The sequence below is a fragment of the Haliotis rubra genome, unplaced genomic scaffold (assembly GCF_003918875.1).
Source record: "Haliotis rubra isolate DU_JTF1 unplaced genomic scaffold, ASM391887v1 Scf511, whole genome shotgun sequence".
NCBI lineage: Eukaryota > Metazoa > Mollusca > Gastropoda > Lepetellida > Haliotidae > Haliotis > Haliotis rubra.
In genome coordinates, this window is record NW_025767204.1 from 642336 (window position 1) to 664755 (window position 22420).

General features: G+C 40.7%; 1 protein-coding gene across 2 annotated transcripts in view; it reads left to right on the forward strand.

Moving 5' to 3' along the window:
* LOC124292282 (cilia- and flagella-associated protein 221-like) overlaps window positions 1–22420 on the forward strand; it is a 157980-nt gene that overhangs the window by 3424 nt on the left and 132136 nt on the right. For both annotated transcript variants that reach the window (XM_046729348.1, XM_046729349.1), the window contains exons 2-5: window positions 4035–4222; window positions 5978–6073; window positions 9047–9147; window positions 9639–9742. In XM_046729348.1, coding sequence (XP_046585304.1) covers window positions 4035–4222; window positions 5978–6073; window positions 9047–9147; window positions 9639–9742 — 489 coding nt within the window. The remainder of the gene's footprint in view (window positions 1–4034; window positions 4223–5977; window positions 6074–9046; window positions 9148–9638; window positions 9743–22420) is intronic.

Here is a 22420-nt window from a genome sequence, read left to right on the forward strand (position 1 = left end):
CGCCAGCGAGCTGTAAGTAGGATGTTTGTTTAGCCGGAGACTGACACGTGCCCCTCATGTCGGATTATGTGGTGATCGCTAATTTAGTTATCCGGTCTCTTTTGTTAAGGAATTTACTTCCAGGGATCATGAAAAAACCTTTAGTTAAGCGGTATTGTTTACTTATCCGAGTTTAGTTAACTGGACTCTAATAATGATAATAAAGGTCACATGCAACGTAAAACACAACTTTGCAGATTCTGATACCTTTCGGTATGGACTTACCGAAACAAATCGTCAAAAATGCAAATTCAACTTATAAAGTTGAAACAACCCGCTCGTGATCGGAGTTCAAACGTTTCACTAATTTTCCCCCGACTTTTCTGGGGAAAACGGGTTTCAACGGCTGGGCTGCGCTCATAGCACGTGCGCAGTGAAATAGCTTCACGCAGCTTGGAAGCAGGTTGTCCGGTGAATACTCGGTGAAGGCTTTGGTGTGAGCTATTTTTCTAATGTTTTGTTGATATCTCACAGGCTCAAGCTTTTTATATGTTATGACAGTAAATTAACTGTTTATATAATTTCACCACATGTTCTTCTTACCGAGCCACTTTCTCAGTTCGATACTTAAAAGCAATGTCATTATTTAGCGTTGACAGAATTTCTAACTGTGATATAGATATGTCGTTGTCACAGACAAAACTCAATGTCTTGTTTTATTGACACCTGTGTGTCTGCCTGCCTGTCTGCTAATGACAATATTTAATACACAGCTGCTATCACTGACCACATGCAATTTGAACTTAACACCAATCAGGCTATACACCATAAACAAAATGCATTGATTTATGGCCCGAGTTCGGTCTCTGTCACATTATGTAATTACACAGACAGGCAGGTGTGATAGTTGAACACTTGACATGTTATGATGTCTGTTGATTGCAAAATGTTATACACAAAAATGAGCATGTATTTACAAAACCCAACATCTCTACATATACACACACAATAAGCCGTGAGGGCATACGCAAATGAACCAGCCGTTACACTTGAGTGCACACCCACCCGCTCTGACTGGGTTCGGTATCCCGGCTGCTTCGTTTCTTGGGAAGTAAACCAAAGTACACAATATTGCACTTTTGATTTGCAATTGTACGCTTATAATTTTCTTTATATGTTTTTTCATAACCAGCAATGTATATTATATGTCACGAATAAGTGATAATTGTGTTTTAATTATGTTTGATTTTTTGGTTGCATGTGACCTTTAATGACGAAATTTGCCACGACCAAAGAATAGTGTTTACTTATCCGGTATGTTTAGTTAAGCGGTCTTTACTTAGGTGGTTTCCACTGTACATCGAAATGCCGCTCTATGCAATAAACAGTGAGTTGTTATCACGTAAGTGGTATGTTTTGTTTTGTATCCCCATATTGTTTACTGCAGTATAAGTGAGATCTGCTTCAGTTTGCGAATGACCAATCTTTTGAAGTTGATTTAAGGTCAACTTTAGTAAACTGCTACCTAACAGATTGATCTCAGATTACAACATCTCATTCCAAATTCGTGTTTTCTATTTCAGGTACTAAGAAATACTGAATTTTTACATATTAGATATAAATATATCGGTACCAGTTTGACGTGTCTGGTCACGAGTTAACAAACATAGTGATTATATATTTTTTACCATTACATGTGTCATTAACACGTCATTTATGCCATTATAATGTTCTCTGATCCATTTCACCATACAGCATTTATTTCATTCAATGTTTTGAAGCTCATATGATAACATGAGAAATGTTACTGTTCCAGTTCCTTTTGAAGTTTGAAATTATTTTTGTTCCTCAAGTGTTCCAACCAATATAGTCATTATGGTTACAAACGGCCTGATTTCTAATGCCTATCAAGTGAGATGTTATACACGAGTGCATGCACACACACCCACACAAAACATTCGTAATTTGTGAATTCTGTTCGGACGATAAAGAAATATCTAATTTGATAAGAGTCACTATATCCCTTACTCTGAGAGAAGCATGGCATTATTCGTTCATTTTGTAATAATTTTATCTGCAAAAAAAGAAGGTATTATCAAAAATGCAAAAGCAAACTTCGGTATACTACCATTTCACTAACATTGCGATATTGACCATGTTAAGTTTAGTCTGTTTTCAATGTCATAATATGTGAGGTTCCTCATTCACACATACATTAACTGACAATATAACACAAAACAATATGCAACCAACCAAATACAATACAATACAATACAACTTTCACCACCTGTGCATACCACACTGTTAACGAATCTCTCAGGTGTGTTAGAGCGATAATCACATCACGACATGGTTAACAAACCTACAGCTCAGCAGATATTAATAACTTACCTTTTTAATAAGAAAAGCAAGATTTATGGATGTCAACTTCTTTATTGTGAATAACACGACATTTCGGAGCATATGCTTGCTCCTTCATAAGGTGAAAATCAGGTCACAATAAAGAAGTTGACATCCATAAATCTTGCTTTTTGTATGCATTCCACTTCTAAATGCCCATCAAAGATTTAACTTACTTCTAGAGGCTTCTTTAAGAGGCATAAAAACTTGGTTTTCCTTCCAGAGGCTGTCTAGACTAAATTGACTCACTCATTAATTAACAAGGCAGTAGGCCTTGTTAATTGGTGACTCTTAACTGACTGGACTCACACATCAATTAACAAGGGATTAGGTCCTGGGACGTGCAAAGAACAATCATTTACCATCACCCACCAGTTATCTCCCCTTGTGGACATTTCCAAAATTGTAAATTTTTGGAAATCCCATATTTCCAAAATTGGAAATGTCTTGGAAACATCATCTTTCCAAAATTGGAAATGTCTTGGAAACATTTTCTTTCCAAGACATTTACAAGCTTGTAAATGTGGACTTTTTTCCAGTGAAGGTCACAAGTTTCGTATAATTCGTATGTAATGAGACTGAGTGTGGTATTTTATTTATTACCCTTGTCTTACATGCATTAAATTGACAAAATAGCGTATTTTTGTTATTTTTTTGGTTTCAAACCGAAACCAGTTGCATAAAGAGGTTGCGGAAGAGTTTTGTTACAATATTTGCATGACGTCACACTGTAATGACGTCACAGCCTTGGTAACCGACGTCACGATGCATGTCAGTTGTCATCGCCTCGTACAGCCTCCTACAGTAAACTACTCCGTAGCACCCTGTTTCTTGGTTTGCAGAACTTTGCTTCATTCGGCTAACATCACTGGTGGAAACATTGCATTTATGTTTTTCGACAGATATAATGTCTCAGTTCGACTCACAATTAAACAGCGACACAGCAACGTTCGCAATGTTTACATTCCAACAATACATTTAAGTTGTAGAATGAATGAATTCATGGGTTTGTTATGAATGAAAAAATAGTTACGTCAGAATGTGACCTAATTGAGAGGTCATCGGTTATCCAATCAAATCGTTAGAATCTCAGATCAAGTCGTTACGACACAGGTCAACACGATACGACACTTGTGTGACGTATGAAATTAGTATGCAACTACCCATACGTTGACCAAGTGGGTAATAATGATATGTAGCTTTCAACATGTAGCGAGGATTGAAAATGCTTGAAAGCAAATGAATCTGAAAGGTAATGAATAGTGGCAGACCGTGATTGTTTGAAAGCCGAAGTTTAATGTGAAATTAGCTTAGGATCAAGAATGTGCAGAAAATGAAAAGAAATATAATGTTGCCTAATGGTACCATTAAACTGTTGAAGATTATTTATTTATCTGCCGTTGTTTTTGTTAGAATTTTCATAACATTTATTCTAAAAAAACAGTTCTGATGTAGCGGGTGAATGAAAGCAAGGGAGGTGAACTTTCCATGTGGCGGACATGTGATTTAACAAGTATATTTAGAATTAACTCCTCTGTTCCTTCACTCTGTTGAACCGGAAACTGGCATGGGTTATGGAGACAAAGAACGAAGGAAAGAAGGAAACAAAGAAGTACCCAGAGTAGGTTTCCTTTAATTGTCTTTTCTTTTTTCAGAAATATATTCCAAGGTTGGGCAAAATGCTGCAGTTCACACCCGCCCATCGACCATTCATTTTGATGGCTTTGAATTACATAAGAAACAGACCAGGTCATTTAAGATTGTCAACGCTTCATCAGATGTGCTCAGAATGCATATCATCCCACCGCAGAGTAAATATTTCTACATCAAATACACAAAGTCGGTATGTATACACTCTTTGTATAGAAATAGATACTTATAGCACACAAATGCTTCTTTGTGATCATGTGTATGACCAACCATTGTGGGTATGCACTGCTCATAGTTCTGAGTAAGGATATAGTAATTTTCCTTATCCTCTAGCTCATACTATTTGGTTCTCTAACCTGAGATACAATGGAAACATGCTGTGTTATGTTCCCAAGGACAGAAAAAATGTCTCACCTGAATGAACCCCACTGCTGTGCATGCGCACCAGCCACCGACTTGACTAGCAAGTGACTGTAACTCTCTCCATTTCTGGAAGTGTTGGAAGGCCACTCATCATACAGGCAGCTGCCTACACTTTCTCAAGTGTCATCAGCGATTTATCAGGGAGTCTTCACATAGTCTTGATCCTTCATGCAGCCTCCGACCTTCATCCAGCCCAAAGCTTCTGAAAGCCATCATGCATTATGCAAGGATCAGGACCTCTGAAAAAAAATAAAAATTTGTTCGTTGACTGTCATGTCGATTGTCTGCAGAGGAACTTATTTAGAAGAACTTGTTTATGACCTACATATGTTCATAGACACTTCACTGCAAGGTTGGGGAACTCAGTTCAACACACAAGTGACAGTAGAACTAAGGGTCTAAAGAACAACATGGTACAAGGCATAGCAAGATTGGCACATGTATCTTCAGCGGTTGGCATTTCAACTGTACAAACTGACAGACAGTTTCAACCTTATGACAAGAGCAAGACACGTTCCATGATCTTCAAATGTGATAGCAGATGCACTGTCCAGTCCAAACAAGCCATCACCAACGGAATGGATGTTCCATGTAGAAGCTTTTCAACTGGCAGTTCAGGAGCAATGTTGTCTGCTGATAGACCTGTTTTCAACAAGATTCAAGAAACAGATAGCTACCTTTATATCTCCAGTTACAGTACCTCTCGCATGGACCGTTAATTTGCTAGCAATATCCTGGGAAGGTCTTAACACATATGTGCTCCATATACCACTGCTTATTCCAAGAGTCTTACAGTAGATTGTTCATACAAAGAACCTGAAACCTACTTTATTAGAGCCTTAGGGGCCATCAGGAAAGTGGATTCTGTCTGATGGTGGCAGCAACTATTAGTTCAATCTTGACAATGGATTGAGGAGAAATATCTAGCACTGGCATGGGACTTCAGTATAGTCCTTCAACATTTGACCAACAATGTTTATGAACCCCTTCAGCAGGCAGACTTTGAGTTTTTCAATGTTTGGGCAAGTTGTTTTTACTGTTCTTGGGGAACATAGCACAGAATGTTTCCACTGTATCTCAGGTTAAAGTAGAGAGAAGCAAATAGTATGAGTCAGGATAAGTATAAAATAATATTTTTACTGTAAAAAATACATACTTGGATGGGTGATGAGCTGGAGTTGACAGAACTAAGTAACACTGTATCATCAACAGCTGTTTCACATTTGTGTTGTTGTCAGTACTATATCCATAATAAAGACTTGTTTTCTTCTCAGATGTGGTGACTGGCATGCATATATTGTTCATGGAATGGGCTGTCTCATTATTTATATTCAAAGCAAAATAGAAAATCACGGTTTCAAAACGTAAGATTTGGTTACTGATATGTTATTTTAACTTGTCTGTTTATTGTTTGCAATATGTTATGAATAGAATTGCTATGAATATGTCAGGGTGTAAAATTATGTGAAAGAACCTTATTGTCAGCTTCACAAATAATCAATTATTCATTGTGTTTTTCCCACAGGAAAGGATGGTGCCAGGCCTCACCCTTGACTGTACAGTAGAATTTACTCCTGACGAGTGGAGATACTACTATGATTGTATTAGAGTCAACTGCCCGGTGAGCTTGCTGCCAACTTCTTTTAGCTACTACTGGGTTGTACAGAGGGAATACAGTTTACCTTCATGGTGTCTTTCCATCACTTTGAAGTGATGTGTCCTGATAATGTAGATATATGCCCATGCAGTCAATCACTGGGCTATACAGAGGGAATACAGTTTACCTTCATGGTGTCTTTCCATCACTTTGAAGTGATATGTCCTGATAATGTAGATATATAGTATGACCAGAAATTATTGAGAATTTTAGGAATATGTTTAATTGGATTTCTAGTATAAACAACCTTGACCAGCTATCAAGTGCTTGGTTTCATTCAAGAGAGACAACTCTGTTAATCCTTTTTCATTAGTTTGTGCAGAGTTATCCCCCTTTGTTTACTTGCTAGCAGACATTTTCTGTGATCCTCAGTATGGATGATTTAGAGAGAGGAAGTTGATTTTAGAGTATTATAACAAGGACATCAGATCAGCTAAAGTGATTTCAAGTAGAACAGGCATCCCTTTGTCCACTGTTTATCGTGTTTTGAAAAATATTGCAAATGGATATGGCAGTGATCACCAGGGAGGTGCAGGTAGGCCCAAAAAGTTGACTGTCGGTGACAGGAGGCGGCTTGGTATTTTTGTTTCTAAAAACAAACGAGGAGTTTAGAAAACTTAAGGCTGGATATGATTGATAGAGGAACTGTGGCTGTCTGTAAGGAGACATTTAGAACTGAGCTGCATGCAATGGGTTGGCAGAAAAGTCGAGGAATTCCATCACCGATCATGAAACCTGAACAAAAGGAGCGAAGGTTGAACTGGTGCTTACAGCATAGAAATTTTAACTGGGACAATGTGATTTTCTCAGATGAAAGTTCTGTGTGGCTGTTTCCTAATACACTGAAATTCGGGACCAAACAAACTGAAAAACCTTTGTATCAGCACCCAAAGTACAGTCCGAAATTTAACGTGTAGGGTGGTATATCTGTGTTAGGGGCAACGCCCCTCTGTGTATTTGAAGGGAATATGAACAGTGAACGGTACACAGATATTCTCGAGGGACATTTACTTCCATCTGCTCACATGTTCTATGGAAATGTTTGGATTTTCCAGCAGGACAACGACCCAAAACATCGTTCAAAGCATTCACAGGCCTGGTTTCAGACCCAAAATATAACATTATTAGATTGGCCAAGCTATAGCCCTGACCTAAATCCAATAGAAAATGTTTGGGGACTTATGAAGGAAAGTGTCAATAAGAAAAATCTGACAAATATTGCTGAAATGAAAGAAGAGGTGGTCCGATATTGGGACAGCATGGACCACGACTTTCTAACTTCTTTGATCAGTAGTATGCCCTGCCGCATTGAAGCCGGCATTGCTGCCCATGGTGACTTGACAAAATACTAACTGTTCACCTGTCTTTCAATCTGGAGTTATGTTTTGCTAATATTCACATTTAATACGTGAGTAATGAGTGAATTTTGTTTTTAAATACTACAATCTTTAAATTCTCAATAATTTCTGGTTGTACTGTATGCCCATGCAGTCAGTCACTGGGTTGTCAGCTCCAGTTGCTCATGCAGACAATCACAGATCCTGGTGCAAAAAACAACATTAACTCATTTTGTAAGCAACCCCCCAGTGATTCTTTGCATACATAATTCAGTTTGGGTAGTTTAAGCGAATATTCTACATGAACTTTGGTGGTCACAAATCTATTGTAAAAGCATGTAGGTCAAGGTCAAAAGACACCTTTTTGTAAAAGAGAGGATTTTTATATTTATTCATCATAGCTCAAACATTTTTATACATGATAATGCATTAGCATTTCCTTTCAGCATGATGAAGTAGATGTGGGTCAAGATCAGGTCAAATATTAAAGTCGGTCAAACATTGAAAAACATGTAATTTTCTACTGTACACTATACAATTGTAGCAACATTTGTAACTACACATAATTTTCAATTTGCAATTTTGTGGCAGTTTAATAAAAGTGACTGAAGGTTGAGATTATGAGGAAGTACTTATAATGTTTGTAATTTGGCCAAAGTTCCTGTTATAAAAATTATTATCACACCTTACACTACAGTACACTAGACAACACGATAGCATAGATATGGATATAGGTAGATAATGGTGAGGTCAACTGTCTCCTAATTTGTCAAAAGGGTTCATATACCTGGTAGGAAATGGTTGGGATAGCTCTGCCTCGCTTTGAGCATACATTAAATATCTTTTTAGTTTTCCAACTTGTAGACATTTTTGTGGCTTTTACAGGATATTGGAACAGTTCTTTTTCTAGGACACTGATTTCTAAAACCAGGGCTCCAGATAATTTTTCAACATCAGGAGTACGTACTCCTTATTTTTTCAATATATGAGTACTGGAAAACAATAAGAGTACATTTTGAGTACTGAATGGAATTTAATGGTGTATCATTAAACTTGTGCTTCGTTTCATATATGCATGACAGCATTGCTACTCTGGTGTAAACGGTCAATAAACAATTAAACAATACTTTTTCAGATACATATGTCTGTAAGTGATTCTAAGACCGTACACAATTGCTGTGGTGCGTATCTGCTACGTTTTCTAAATTATTTCCTACCGTATCGTGTATATTTTTTATCCGTACATACGCCGATACGGCCCTTATCTGTAGTCCTGTAAAACACATGCTGATAGTTACCCATACTTTCCTGGGGTTTTTTTACCCGTGGGGATCCAGGTTAGAATTGATGTTTAGTAACCCTTGCCTGTCGTAAGAGGCAACTATCGGGATCGGGTGGTCATGCTCGTTGACTTGGTTGACACATGACATCATATCACAGTTGCGTAGATTGATGCTCATGGTGTTGATCACTGGATTTTCTGGTCCAGTCTCGATTATTTACAGACCGCCGCCATATATCTGGAATATTGCTGAGTGCGGTGTAAACTAAACTCACTCACTGACTCACTCCTGCTTTTTCCTGTGCCTCCTGTCTCCAGGGAGAAGAGAACCTTGTGGTACCTATTCATGCCTACCCTGTGATGAGCACCAAAGACTTCCCCCACCACTTCTCATTCTCTCCAGTCCCTGTGGGTCACAAGTAAGCCATGTTTATATACTTGTTGATGAGGCTTTTTTTCAAGCAAGTTAAAAATTTGATATACATATATGTGTATATATACTTCTCTTTGATAGGAATGTTCAAATGTTCAGTCTGTATTGAAAGCCGTAATTCTTTTCTTCTGATTTGTCCCTTTTGAAAAGATACTCTGTGACATGATATCTGTCTTGTTTTCAAAGTTTTAACATACTTAACTAAAAGTATCATCATGTACACTAGATGTTAATTCTTGAGAACAATAACAGCTCAAACGCATCTCTTTTCTCTGTATTCCCTAGTTTGGCTGTATATCAGCAGCATGTGCAGCACACAGTGTGTAATCTTTGTCCCCAGGCCTACACCAAATGTTTGTCAAATTTCCAAATTAGAACTAAGCATACTGTGTAACTCGTCTCAGGAAATATGAACCCAAGTAAAAACAATATTCAGTAAATCTTTATATTGTCATCCTACTCATTACATCTTTCCAGAATGTCCGAAGTATTTCCTCTCTACTGTGGAGCTCCAGTAGACTTTGAGTTTCAGATCACCTACATCCAGCCAAGTGTTGCCTTCCATATCTCACCTATGTCAGGTAAGAAAAGACTACATCTATTCACAGATATTTGGAGAAATGGTTATGTGTCTCCATCATATGAACATATATGTGAGCTTTGAATCAGTTGACATTGAGATGTTTTCTTAGTAATGGGTACTCATGAAGAATGGATGTATAATCACTAGGGGTGACTATTGAGGGAGAAACAACTATTGCAATAGCCATAGTCTATTGCAACATACTGTTGCGATAGCGATAGTCTAATGTGACCAACTATTGCAATACTATTGCAATAGTTTTTATCCCCTTGAATCTGTCTCATTTGAAGTCATTTCCCAAATGAATGTATAGTTTATATGAGATAAAAGCAAGCTGAAGTAGTTTCAGTCTTTTTTATAACTGGCAAGAAACTTGAAACCCAGATCAAGTAAACAGCAATCAGGATTCGAAATACCCCATATATTAGTGTGCCATGGCACAGTAAATATTGAAATGGCACGGCTGAAATATGTTCTCTGTGCCCTATTGACACGCCTAATTTTCTAGACACATAACTCACATTTAGTCATTTAATCCCCAAAACAATTATTTTTCCTTATCCTGACTCATGCTTATTGCTTGTCTTCTTCCTCTTACGAACCTAGTGGAACACTTGTATCTCCTTATTGAAGCTCCCTTCAACAAAATATACGTAAAATCACTACTCACCAGAGTTATCCCTGTTTCCGTTTTGGCGGGAAAAGTGGCCCAACTGTTCTCCCACGCTTCACTCTCTCCTTCGCCCTGTGAGCAGGTTGTGAGAGCGCCTGTGTCTCCTATACGGCACTATATCCTTTTATTATTTAGTTAGTCCCCTCTATTATACTTCATAGAGGTTTAGCTAGTAATTTTCAACAATATGGTTTGATATTTAATCGTATTTAGCACTGTTTATTCACGGTTTAGTCCGTGTTTGTTCAGTTGTTTACGTTTTCATGAAAACCTGTTTCAATTGTAGATATCGTTTCTCTGCTGCAGACCCTCATCAACTGTGCCGTAGCTGCACGGTACCATGTTCTTCCAGCTCGCGCTGCATTAATTGCCAGCATTTAACTAAATCTGCATTTGATAAATACCTTCTTTGTGTCCTTAGGCGTGCTGCAGATAGGTCGAGACGGGTTGATCAGGCCATGACAGATAAACCAGCTGAGTCCCTCACCAGTCAACTGATGTCTGACGACCCCTTCCGTCTGGTGTTATGCTGGAGTTTCCCTCGGCGGAGGGGCGTGGGACGGTGTCCGCCACCTCCAAGAAGAGACCTGCTACTCCGGACGTCCCTTCGTCGCAGCCTAAGACTAGGAAGTCGTCATCTACCCAGCGCCGGCTCCGCAGCCCCAGGGCGTCGACCACCTCCACGGGGAAGTCAGCGCAGACGACACGGACCTTCTCAGCCGAGATTGTCCCGTTGACGGAACTGGGACTCTACGATGACCAGCCGATCGTCATCCCAGAGATTCATCACAAGAAGAGACCAGTCTCAGCTACGGTGACTTCAGTGCAGATCTCCACGCAACCCGAGGTATCTACGCTGATGACAGACGAGCGATCCGTGGGCCACATCGCTACCACCGCAGAAAGGGCAGCAATACTACCACCGCAGACATTCAACCCGGGGGACTTCATGCAGCAGTTTTCCCAACAGATTATGGAAATGATGGAGCAGCGCTACGGCCTGGAGAAGAGATCACAGCAAGCCCACAGAGTTGACCCGAGCCTTCGCGAAGGCTCCAACGCAGTCGATGCTTCTGAGGGGCCATCCATCAACGTGACGTCTGGCAACAGATCTACTCTTCAGGACCAGCCTGCGCGACGATCGATTCAACCATCCCCTGCGGCGGACTCGGACGATCAGCATCCGCGAAGGCCCTCACAAAGGACGACTCGGTCATCCCCTGCTACGGATTCGGACGATCAGCATTCGCGAAGGCACTCGCGAAGGAAGACTCGCCCATCCCCGGATACGGAATCGGACAACCAGCATTCGCAAAGACGCTCACTAAGGACCAGTCGCCTATCCCCAGATGCGGAATCAGATGATCAGTATTCTCAAAGGCACTCGCGAAGGGCTACAGATACAGTATCCAAGAGATCTTCCGCATCACGCAGATCGTCAAGGGATTCACCGAGGCATTCGCGAACCCACAGTCGCTCATCTCCGCGCAGGTCACCCTACTGACGCAGATCGCCGGGCCACTCTCCACGCCAATCTCCATGCCGATCTCCACGCAGATCTCCGCGAAGGTCGCCCCGCAAGTCTCCGCGCAGGTCTCCACACAGATCCCCGCAGTCGCAAAGGTCTCCACCTAGATCACCATCGGAGGAGGATCAACGTCCCTTACTCAGCACTCCTGTCACTGAGGACGACGGCGGGATCATCTTCTCGGACTCTGAAATACGCTACTGGATGGCCAACGGTCTAGACTTGGCGTCACCCTCTAAGGACGATAATACGGCTCATACCTATCTCATGCAAGATTATGATGTTGACACGATCACTCTCCCTACGATGGATCCCATCGCAGTGGTCCCAGACAACTTGGACGCAGCCTTCAAGAAAGCCACGAAAGCCCAGGCGCCGCATCTGCCACAGTTCAACGCCAAAAAGTTCTCTTCCCACAACATGGATCCGTTCCTGAAGGCACAGGACATCGATGAGAACTTTAAAGTCATCAGTGATGCCAAGGCCAAGTCTTACAAAATCGAAGACAAGAAGTTGGCACAAGTCGAAACTATGACCAGGCGGATGTTCTTCGGCCTCAACAGATCAAGGGCAGTCAACGAAACGCTCATCGCTAAATTCCGAGACTCTACTGCGGAAGAAGACAGGATGATATACTCGGCCCTCCTTATGCAGAAGAAGGACCAACAGTTTATGACAGACCATCTCTCATCCATCTCCGCAGCGCTGACACTAGCACGTCGACAAGGTCTCCTCGCCTCCTGCAGTTGGAGTGAGCGCTTCACCAAGTCACTCTACACAGCCCCGTGGTCAACTCCTTCCATCTTCGCTGGAGAGATCGACGAGGTTGCCAAGGAAGTTACCAAAGACTCTAGAGAGGTCCTCATGATCAGATCCATAGATACTCTGGCCAGCGTCATCAGGCAGACATCCCAGCGCTACTCGGGCAGGTCCAAGTTTCCCGGGATACAGAAAGCACGGGACAAGAAAGTGGGTTCCTCCAGAGGTGGAAAAGATTCCTTTCGGCGCCCAGCCGGCAATTACAGAGCAAGGTCCGGACGAGGCAGGGCACCCAGAGGCGCCAGGGATCATCGACGATGAAAGAAGGGTTCGGAACGACTGGAGTCTTCCACCCCCAGCGTTCCTGTACAACCTTCACTAGTGGGTGGATGTCTTCAGCTGTACTCGGAAAACTGGGGAATACTTCAAGATCCGTTTGTATCCAGCATCCTAAGAGACGGATATCGCATACAACTACAGGCCGCTCCGCCGCTTACAGTCGACCCTCACAAGTTCGACTTCCAGACCCATCAGATAGAGAAATTACGAGAGGCGGTCTCATCTCTACTAGTAAAGCGAGCCATAGAGGTCGTGGATCAAGCCAACATCACACCAGGTTTCTACTCCCCAGTTTTCCTAGTGCCAAAGAAAAACTCCAAAGAATAGTTCCGACTCATCTACAATATGAGCACTTTCAACAGAGACTATCTAAGCAGACCTCCAAAGTTCCGCATGATACATCTACCTCAACTAATCCACCTCGTCCGTCCGATGGACTACATGGCCAGCATAGATCTACAGGATGCCTACCTCCATATTCCTGTACATCCAGACTCGAGGAAGTACCTCAGGTTTACACTGGACGGGCTACACTACCAATGGAAGGTCCTGCCATTTGGAATATCATCGGCCCCCTGGTTGTTTACAAGGGTGACGAAACCCATAGTCACATATCTACATCATCGAGGTCTACGCAGTGCCTTCTACCTCGACGACGGGATTCAAGTACATCAAGATCCCAAGCGTCTCAGACTACAGTTGAACTTCACCATCAAACTGCTTACACAGCTGGGGTGGTTAGTGAATCTACTCAAGTCGGACCTAGAACCTACACAGGACCTGCAGTTCCTAGGCATCAGATTTCTCGTGACGCAGAACCGCATCGTCGTACCAGAGGACCGATGGCTCAAGATTCAACAGACAATCTCACAAGCCCTACTCTCTCTGTGGCCACTACGACAATGGCAGAGTCTGTTGGGTCTCCTCACGTCCGCACAAGACATGACAGCCAGAGGGAGATTACAGCTACGCCCGCTACAGGTCCTCATCAATGCTCATCTCGACGACCCAGACCCCTTCGGTCTCCCAGACTACCTCAGACCTCATCTACTATGGTGGACCCAGAGATTGAATGTCTGCGAAGGCATCTATTTAGCAGAGCCGGAGTGCAAGACTCATCTGTATGTGGACGCATCACTCCAAGGTTGGGGAGCACACCTCGACAACGATGTGGCGGCTGGGAAATGGATCAAGGAAGAGAAAAGTCTGCACATCAACATGCTGGAAATGAAAGCAGTTGTCAACTCCATACTCCACTGGAGCAACATTCTACAGAATGCGCATCTCATGGTACACACGGACAACTCCACAGTGGCGTTCTACATAAACAAGCAAGGATCAACATGATCATTGAACCTGCTGGACCTCTGCTTTCAACTGTTCGACCTAATCGACGATCTGAACATCCACATAAGAGCATGCCACATTCCAGGAGCCAAGAATGTCATAGCAGACGCCCTCTCTCATCCAACTCAACCATCTCCAACGGAATGGATGCTACATCCCGTGATCTTCAAACAGATCATCAAGGAGATGGGAGCCCCTCTAATAGACCTCTTCGCCACACGCTTCAACAATCAGCTGACAACATTCGTCTCTCCAGTACCAGATCCACGAGCGTGGGCAATGGACGCTCTCAGCATATCCTGGGAAGGACTAAACGCGTACGCGTTTCCACCGCCAGCGCTAGTACCGAGGGTGTTGCAGAAAATCAGCCAGACCAAGAACCTCCAACTGATTTTGGTCACGCCCTACTGGCCAGCCAGAGTGTGGTTCCCCATTCTCATACAAGAACTAGGACCACCACAGCTGCAACTACCAGAGTGGCCGAATCTACTAGTACATCCTCACACAAAGCAGGCGCACGGCAACCCAGGGGCGTTCCAACTACATGTGTGGACTGTATCAACGCGTGCTTGAACAAGAGAGGGTACTCGCCAGAGCAGCGAAAGTAGTGACACTAGCTCTACGCAAGTCTACACGCACCTTGTACGACGACAAGTGGCGAAGCTTCGAGACATACGCTGCAAGGAACGGGTTCTCAGCTAGAAAAGCAACACAACCTCAAGTGGCGGACTACCTTTGTCACCTACGGCAAACAAAACGGCTAAAAGGGTCTACACTCTCAACATACCTAGCGGCATTGAGCTCAGTCATCACTATGAGGACAGGTGCCAAGCTAACGAAAGTACCAGAGTTACTGGCCTTGCTACGCTCTTATAAATTGGAGGACCAACAACAGAGATTCAAAGCTCCGGCGTGGGACCTCAATGTTGTTCTACGACATCTCACCAGTGAAGTCTACGAACCACTAGAGACGACATCCTTCGAATTCTTGACACATAAGACGCTGTTCCTGCTTGCCCTAGCAACAGCAGCCAGGATGTCGGAAATACATGCTCTAGACTACGAGAGAACACGCTTTGATGAAAATCAAAACACAGTGCATATGGGACTACGATGGGATTTCATCGCAAAGAATCAACTGCCAGGTCAACCGGACAGACAATTCTACGTCCCAGCATTATCCTCCGTCCTTGGACCACAAAATACGCATGACTTATCCTTGTGCCCAGTGAGAGCATTGCAAGTATATCTACAACGATCCAGAACTAGGAGACGCAAGTTCAAGCGACTTTTCGTCCCGATATCGACAGCGACACAGACAGAGGTCTCCCGCACTACGATATCAATCAGGATCAGAACTGTCATACTATGGGCCTACAAAGCAGCAGGACTTGATCCTCCAAGAGCCTCCAACCCACACGAAGTTAGAGCTCTGGCGTCAACACTCGCTCTACATGGGAATTGCTCGCTCAAGACGATAATGGAGGGCTGCTTCTGGAAATCAGACATGGTGTTTGCAAACCACTACTTGAGAGATATCGCCACCGAGGACGTCTCAGGCATTCACCATTTCGGCCCACTGGTTGTAGCACAACAGTTGACAGTTCCTCAAAGACGTTGAGACGAAGTCTCGCTCTTTTATCACATGACTTACCAAGCCTACACTCAGCAGAGTTCTGTTTAAGTCTCAATGCACGTCTAACGACTAGCATAAGTGATATGACCCAGTACTTGTAAGAATACTCGTACAGGAAAGGGTCGCTTCTCCACTTGATGCTTGCATCAAGAGATGGAGTCGCAAAATCCACATAAAATGTTAACAGAAGAAAGGACCAAAAGTTAACAATTGTGGTCCCCCCGTCAAAAGGCAGCTGGAAGGACAGGGACGCAAACAGCAGCAGAGATTAGCAGTAAATTCAGTGCCAATACGAAGTTCCCATAGGGGGGTATTGACGTAAATCACTACATGAAATCCTAAAGTTGTTTTTTTTCCCACCTCCAATCTGTCGGATTCTACAAGCAATAAGCATGAGTCAGGATAAGGAAAAATATGTAATTTTCTGAATAAAATTGATATTTTATACTTATCCTGACTCATGAGGTAAGCCCTCCCAACCTCCCCACTAGACACTTAGGATTTCCCTGCAAATTCAAGTGTCGGGCTCATAATCAGGAGAGAGTGAAGCGTGGGAGAACAGTGGCGCCACTTTTCCCGCCAAAACGGAAACAGGGATAACTCATGGTGAGCAGTGATTTTACGTATGTTTTATTGAAGGGATCTTCAATAAGGAGATACAAGTGTTCCACTAGGTTCGCAAGAGGAAGAAGACAAGCAATAAGCATGAGTCAGGATAAGTATAAAATATCAATTTTATTCAGAACATTACATATTTTTTTCCAAACTGAATAATACCATACATATCTAAATCCTTATAAACCCATTTCTTTATTTAACAATAAATTTCAAATGATCATCGTCATTGTCATTTATTCTAAAGACATATGGGCATACTTGCTTTCTGAAAGGCACACTTAGAAAAAAAATAGTCTTTCTATCCCTGGCAATGTTTGTTTAAAGGGGAAGTGTACACGAATAAATCACATTTATTCTTCTGCGAATCAAAGTGAACTGTTTTAATTAGTTAATACCAATGTTTGAAAATATACACTCATTTTTCTTACAATGTAAGTATCACCCTCAAAATAAGTGCTGAAATGTTATGCCAATATGAAGCCTTTGTTTGCCGAGCTAAACAGGCCAGAGTTACCGCCCTTTGATTATGACGTAATTGGTGCCACTTGATTTTAAACTGGTCTACTGTCTAGTCCCAAATCAAAAGATAATAATACTGAAATTAATCACGTGAAAAAAGTTTGTGAAAATTCGAAAGAAGCATAAGAACAGAAAATGTAAGCAGCAGGACAGATTGATCGTGTGTATTTTCATTCATAACCTCACCTCAATGAAAATACCAAATATGTATAACAATGTTGACGTCCGTATGACATCACTATCGGGAAGCGACTTTTTCAAAATGGCGTGTTCACTGACATGAACTCGTATGCCGGAGTTGTCGAAGAAATTTTCGTTGTTTCAAGCAACGTATATGCATAAATGTGACATGTAAGTTGTCCGAAAATTCTGTCAGTCTGCTGGTTGTGACCAAGGGAAATAGTCAGAAATTAAGAGAGGTACCGTCATTGTTGTGCGTGAGTTTGCGTCAGTCATGGCGTCACGCTTTCAGAAACCATGATATGTTGTGATGAATCTAGAAAATCAATCTAATATACCTATTTTATTTAACTATCACTTGCTATGATACCTTTCCCATGCATGTTCTAAAACTAAAGAGCATGTGTATGCAACAAGTAGGCGAGCGGATACACAATGTAAAATCTGAGATTGGCTTTGTTTACATTTCAAACAAGTGGTCCTTTCCCAGCGCGGCATCTGATATATTTCGTTTGATTTCACTGAAACACTGCGAATTGGTGACAAAGTCCATTTGTCAGTTTATTTTGAACTGTATGAGAAATTCAGGGATTCGTGTCAGGAAGAAGGTGTTGAACTATATACAATTACTGATTTTATGGGCGAAATATAGCCGACATACATGTGACGTGATTTTATAAACACTCTGTAAAATGGCTGAAAATTCACTTTGACGTTAATTGTGTTTGCAAGCGTATTTTCCAAAACATTCTCAGTGATTCTTGGTTCATCGACAATGTTTCAGAACGAGCATTAGTGATTTGATCATACAACAACAAAACTACCGCTGATCACAATGATAGGTCTTTTTCTTTTAAATTCAATTCTCCCAGTAAAATTTGACATTTGAATTAACCCCCTGGATGCCACAGGGACATATATGTCCTCCCCCTTCAACCCTCAATTTCAAGTCCAATAAAAATTAAAATATCCCACGCACACAAATACACTTCACAGTTTCGAATTCTGCGGGAAATTTCCTGTTTCTTGATACCATCCACTATCATTTTAGACAAAGCTCAAGTGCTGAAAATGACCTTTCAAAATAGGCTTCATCGAAAATGTTGCCATTTTTTACACAGTACGAAATCGCGATTCTCAGCGTTATTTGCTGTATGTTTTGAAATGTGAAAATCGGATAATTACTGGGAGTATTGAATTTCAAAAATAACATATTCATGATCACTGATATCAGTTTTACTTGAAATCGCTAATTATAATTCTGAAACGTTGCCGATGAATCTCGAATCGGTTGGGATGTTTTCGAAAATGCACTTACACCGAACACCGTGGGCTTTCCGCCATATTGGATAGTGTTTACGAAATCACGTTTCGCGAAGGCCGGTATTGAGACGCCAATTACATCACGGATATTTCATATTCAGCTTCGAAAAATGCATCGCTGAATTCCCCATACATTTTATAATCAAATTGCAACTGGTCTGTGTCACCAATACCAACTGATAAGATAAAATGAGACGAAACATATTGGGTGTGAAAACGAACGCTGTGCTTGAAAGACTGCGCTTGTGCGAAATGTAAACAAAGACAAATTCCGATTTTACACTGCATAGCACATTCTGAAATTTTTCAACATTCATCCGTCTATTCATTGCTTGCAATGGCTCAATACCTTTGGAATATGCATGGAAAGAGTATCGTAGCAAGCAATAGGAAATTATAAATAGAAACAATGGAAAAATTTGATAATTCATAAGAAATTGTCAAAGTTTCCGTGCAGCGTGACGCCATGACTGACGCAAAATCATGCAAAACGACAACGGTAATTATCTGCATTTCTGGCTTTTTCTCTTACTCATAGTGAAAACGATAAAAACATATAACAATACACAGATAGTCAGAATCCTTCTGATTACTTACATCTCATATTTATGTACAAACAATCCCTGAATCAATGGAAGGGTCCTCGCAAAATCCTGTGTACCCTTGTCAGCAAAGCCGCCATTTTGTAAGAAATCGGTCAGCGGTAGTGATGTCATACGTCAACATTGTTCTACATATTAGGCAATTTCTTTGAGGTGAAGGTCGGTTGAACAAGGGTAAACACAATCGCCCAATCCTTCCGATTACACTGTCAGTATTATGGTGTATATTTTGCGTATAGTTCAGATACTTTTTCATGAACCTGACTTCAGCATCTACATTTAGCCTTGTTCAATATCATATCATACGTGCATATAGGGTATACGGTGTTTTATTCTTTGAAAGTTTTTGATTGCTTGAATCATATTTACATAAGAAATTGACACATTTAGTGCAATACACCATATTCTAAACCTTTACACAAGTGTTAGAAGATCAAACGTAGACATAACTGCAACTACTTTAGTTCCTATGATGGACAATATTCAATTTATTTGGACTAATATTGCAATTTCAGAACGGTGATTTAATTCAACCTTATATGTAAAACTGATAATATTAATGAAAATGATTTATATATGGTATGAAATGTATATGCACACATATTTAAAGGAATTGTCTTGTTCATTGCATAATTTTGAGTCGTTTTATAGACAAAAGAATGATGCATATTGATCAGCCAGGTGCGCGTTTGTTGGAAACGTTTTATGATTCTCTGTCATTGTTTTCGATAATATAATCAATTCATATTCGATTAAATAATATTGTGATGACAGGATATCAAACTCTAACTACATTTATAGGAAAATTGTTGAAAAATATACATACCATCTCATGTGTTAATTCGGACAAATCTTACATCCATATTCTAATATATAGTTCCATATATAAAAAGCCATCTTTTTCCATCTTTCATTGCATACGTATGAAGAGAAATAGCTACATAATCATAAACAAACAAAATTCTTATCCCAAACAAAATATTCGGGTGTTGTGAAATATTATATTTATTTACGTTAAGTTGATACCAAACAGGTGCGCGTGTTGTTTACAATAAGACACGCTGTCAAACCGTCTAATTGTTGATATATTCAGGACACTATTTAAATGGAAAAATCAGTCATTTTATGTTTTGTCTAAAGAGTGTTAAATTCTGATGTAGAAGCCGAGACCTTTTATACAGTTAATGGAAATTAGGTGAGATATATACTAATCAGCATACCAATGTCGTCTTTTTCCGACGTCGCAAGATGCATAAAACAAGCAATGACGTCAACTAGAAGTTGTATTATTTTCAGCAATTTCATTACATTTGAAGATTTTGCTAGTATTCTGGTAATAACAATGCAAAATTATTCAAATTACATCTACGCAAACAGGAGAATATGGGAATCTAAGAACTAACTTATATATCGGATAGGGTCATCCAAATCGCTATTATGTGCTTTCACATGTAATACGTTGTCATTTTTCTTGTAAATTGTGAAACTACCAAACTGCATCCGCTCACACTGGGGAACTTTGAATTGGAATAGTTTGGTTCACCATGAACATAAAATAATGAAAATATAGCGTCCCTATCCACAACAAATTCTCTCCAAGTGATCTGAGTTACATTGACCTAGCATTACGCATAACGGAGTTATGCCCCCTTATCATTATACGTGTATGACCTCTCTGTTGTCGTTTGACGTCATAGAAGAAAATCCATTTTTGACATTTATTGCGAGTCATTTTTAATGTTGAGCATATAACGTTATGCACAAGCACATAAACCCAATTCATATACATTTATGTCGTTCAGATATCAGGCTGTATTTTCTTCGCTCACACTTTCCGTAAAGATGCCACATTAAAAAAAGTCGTAGCACAGTGCTTTTATCGGTGCGCGATAAAAAGCGGATAAATTTACTGTTTTTTAACGCATAACAAACTTAGGACAACATTTAGCAATGTCCATTTCTCAAACCGCCAAGGTACTTGCACTTATATTTATACCAACGGATAGGAAATTTAATATTCTACATTTCTGTGTAATTTTATAGCCGTACGTAGATCCAGGACCACGTGAGTGCAATTCTCGCACAATGTTCACTTTTCAAACCGTATGAAAATGTGTGCCTGAAAAAAAACTCGGCATCAAGGGGGTTAAGACGCGCAAAACCCAGTGAATGGTGATGTAGTAATGTGTCAAAACTGGCGAGATTTACGATGCAAGTAATTTTCAGTATATTTGATCTACAATGAGCGGATCATATAGAAAAACGAATTTCAAACAGAGTTCAAAGTGCAAATTGCATTTATTTTCGTGATGTACATGGATATGGTATCGATATCAAAGTGAAGGTGGAAGAGGAGGGACATACTGTACGATTTAAGTAGGAATTTTAGTTACAAGCGTAGAATGACGGCACATTCGCCGATGGCAAGCTAGATGTAGTGCACATTTTAGTTTTTGTGAAAAAAGATACCGTTGAAAAGGCGACCGACACAGGTTGAATGTTATACAATTTTGGTTATGTGGTAACACATTTAGTACAATGTATATGTTTTTATGCCCCCGCCATTTATGGCAGGGGCATATAAGGGTTACCCTCGGTGTCCGTCCGTCCGTACGAAACAGGGAATGTATACTATCCACTTCTCCACCATAACCGCTCTGTGGAATTCAATGAACTTATACATGGGCTTTCTTGGGACTCAAATGGTGTGCATCTCATATTTTTTTATATTTTGTCTCAAGTTTAGAGACATTTGAACTTAGGTACATTTTGCTGAATTTCTCTCTGAATATAGTGTTGTAGGGGGTGAAGTCTATCCACTTCTCCACAAAAGCTGCTCAACAGAATTGATTGAGCTTCTACATGTGTTTCATTGGAACTCTAAACGTGTGCATCTCATACCTTGTTCATGCAATTTCTTAATTTTGTCACTTTTACAGATGTTTGAACTTAGTTGAATCTCGTTCTATTCAGCCAGTGTTTGTTCCATCCAACAGGGGGTGTACGTTATCCACTTCTCCTCAAAAACTACTTTATGGAATTCATTTAGATTACACATGTGCTTTATAGGGACTCTAAAGGTGTGCATCTGATATTTTGATTTTGTATTTTATTTATTTTTCCAATTTTAATGCCGTTTAAACTTGTATAAA